Source organism: Callorhinus ursinus, unplaced genomic scaffold (genome assembly GCF_003265705.2).
Source record: "Callorhinus ursinus isolate GAN/ISIS: 27379988/994484 unplaced genomic scaffold, GSC_fseal_2.0 scaffold1, whole genome shotgun sequence".
Classification (NCBI taxonomy): domain Eukaryota; kingdom Metazoa; phylum Chordata; class Mammalia; order Carnivora; family Otariidae; genus Callorhinus; species Callorhinus ursinus.
The window spans coordinates 93,763,929-93,766,512 of NW_027397063.1; the positions used below are offsets into that span (position 1 = coordinate 93,763,929).

Consider the following 2,584-nt stretch of genomic DNA (forward strand, 5'->3'; position numbering starts at 1 on the left):
ATTTAAGGCATGGGGATCTACAAGATGTTAACATCAAACTTTTTCCTCTCCATAATTTAAAGTTCTATTTTTTACTGGCTGTTTCATAGGAGTGTGGTAGAAATTCAATACTGTAACAGCTGGAAACCATCTGAAAGAATTCTGACCCTATTAGCAGTTTACTTAAACTTTGTTCTAGTAGTCATATAAAAACAATAAAGCAATAATTTATTTGGTCCCAAACACAATTATTCTTATTCATCCAACATGCACAAAATTGTAAGATTTTATTCTCAACTATCATTACCACATAGTTTACTAAAAATAATATTTTCTAGATATTATTCTAAGTTTTTAGCTGAATTTAGGTGAAATAACCTTTTAGGAAAAGTTTGCTAACTCGGCAACTTGCTTTTCTCACTTGGCATAGGAAAAAAATTACCTTTTCAATTTCATCAATATGTCACTGCTTGGACCTCAGTTCTGCTTAAAGAATGCTAAAGTGTCTCCTCTTGATTTCATGTGGCTTTTCACAAATCCAGTCAATTTCCTGAACCCCTCCATCAGTCCATCCCCGGTGATGGCACAGCAGGGTTGCACATACCAGTTCCGGTCACTGCAGAGCTTCTTCACTCTGAACGTTCTGGTGATGTCTTCGGCAGTCAGAGCTCCAGGTACATCCTGTTTGTTGGCTAACAGGACAACAGGCACATTTTTAATGTGTTCATTCTTCAAAATGTGCTTCAGCTCTCTCCTGGAGTCTTCCAGTCGCTGCTTGTCCGTACTATCCACAACATACATCAGCCCATCGGTGTTCTCACAGTAATACTTCCACACGGTTCTCATTTTCTCCTGTCCTCCAACATCCCAGACCGTGAGTGAAAGACTCTTTTCCAACTCGATCATCTCCACGTTGAAACCTACTGTTGGGATGGTCGTAATACCCTTAGCAAGCTTTAATTTGTAAAGGAGGGTAGACTTCCCAGCTGAGTCAAGTCCCAAAAGAAGAATCCGGGCTTGCTTGGTCTCGCGGTTTTTAGAACTCAGTAGACCCATTTTAGGGTTTGTTTTTTTTCCTTCCTTCAAAGACCTTTTCTTTTGGCCAGGGAGAATGTTTACTCTCCAGGTTTCACATGAAAATAATAAAAGGAAAGAAGATAGCAAATGCTTCGTGTCCTGTTTTAAGACTGGGAGCTTGTGTGCATTTACGTAGCAGCTTATCGACCTCATTATAGGCAAACAACGTTTTATTTGCAGTCCCGGCCAATCCTAAGGAATCTGGTGTGAGTAAGCAGCCAATGTTATAATCGCTCAAAGGGGAAATTCTTTGAGTGAGTAGGATGTAGGAGGGGCTGGCTGGGTGATGCCAGAGCTTGTTCTCTTCCAGATGTTGGAAATTTAGAGGTAACCAGAGGTTAATGGGAACACGGTTCGGTAGTAGAATAAAAACTTAACAAGTGTTTTATAGAACTTCTCTAGTTATTTGAACATTTCTCTTATCCCAGTTGTAAATGAGTAACCAGGCTTCTGAAGTCATGAAGAGAGAGTTTATCTCACAGTGCCATAAGTATCTTTAGTACTTCCCCTTGTCCAGATCACTCAGTAGGATACTTTAAACCACCCAAGGTTATGTGAACCTTACTCCCATAATATACAGAGACACTTCTTTATTCTTCTAGAAAATTTATACTGTTCACAAGACCAAATATACAAGGATAGGAGGGCAGTTTGTAACACAAATACTTTTGAAATTAAGCAGTCTCATTCAAGGTGGTAAATTGAATATGTGTTTTTATCTACTTTCAACACTCCACCAAAATGATGGTGAAGGAATAAAAAGAACATATAAACCTGTAACAAGAGCAGGAGAACCCGTCAGAGGGTGAGAGATTTCAACAAAATTCTGCAAGGTGGAATATAGATGGAGGATGAGTGGTATTAACAAAATTCAACTGAGTAAATTTGAAGATCTGATTGGCTTTATTAAGTGATTCATGAATTGGGCAGCATCCCATCTAGCAAGTAAAGGGGAGTTTCAAGAAGTTGTACGAAATGGAAGCTTTCTATAGAAAGGAGGATGGGGTAGGAGATGGGCAAAATGGATATAGGGAATGGGAGATACAGGCTCCCTATTCTGGAATGAATAAGTTACAGGAATAAAAGGCACAGCATAAAGAATATAGTCAGTGATATTGCAGTAGCATTGTATGATGATAGATGGTAGCCACACTTGTGAGCATAGTATAATGGTTAGAATTGTTGATTCACTATGTTGTACACCTGAAACTCATGTAACATTGTGTATTAACTATATTTCATTAAAAAAAATAAAAAGAAAGGAGAATGGGGCAAGCAAAAGAAAAGAAAGGATTGTTTCAGGCAAAATCACCCTCCCTTAGGGAGAAGGGCAGGGGATCTTTTTAGATGGATTACTTCATCTTCCTTTTTGGGGGAATGGAGACGGCCCATGTGACAAATTATATCATTGGTGCTGTTCAGACAATTTCTGATTGACAGGTTAAGTTCTATTTCTGGGGGAGGTTGAATCTGCAGTTAGGTTAGGTTTTAAGCCCCAGTTTGGTGACTCAGCCTGGCCCAAGTGATG

At 39.0% G+C, this 2,584-nt stretch overlaps 1 protein-coding gene across 1 annotated transcript; it reads right to left on the reverse strand.

Annotated features, from left to right (window-relative positions):
• Positions 1–222: 222 nt before the first annotated feature.
• Positions 223–1,159, reverse strand: ARL14 (ARF like GTPase 14). Its single transcript, XM_025871159.2, has one exon. It carries the CDS (start codon positions 1,033–1,035, stop codon positions 457–459), a length of 579 nt encoding a protein of 192 aa, XP_025726944.1. The 5' UTR covers positions 1,036–1,159; the 3' UTR covers positions 223–456.
• Between the last annotated feature and the right edge of the window lie 1,425 nt (positions 1,160–2,584).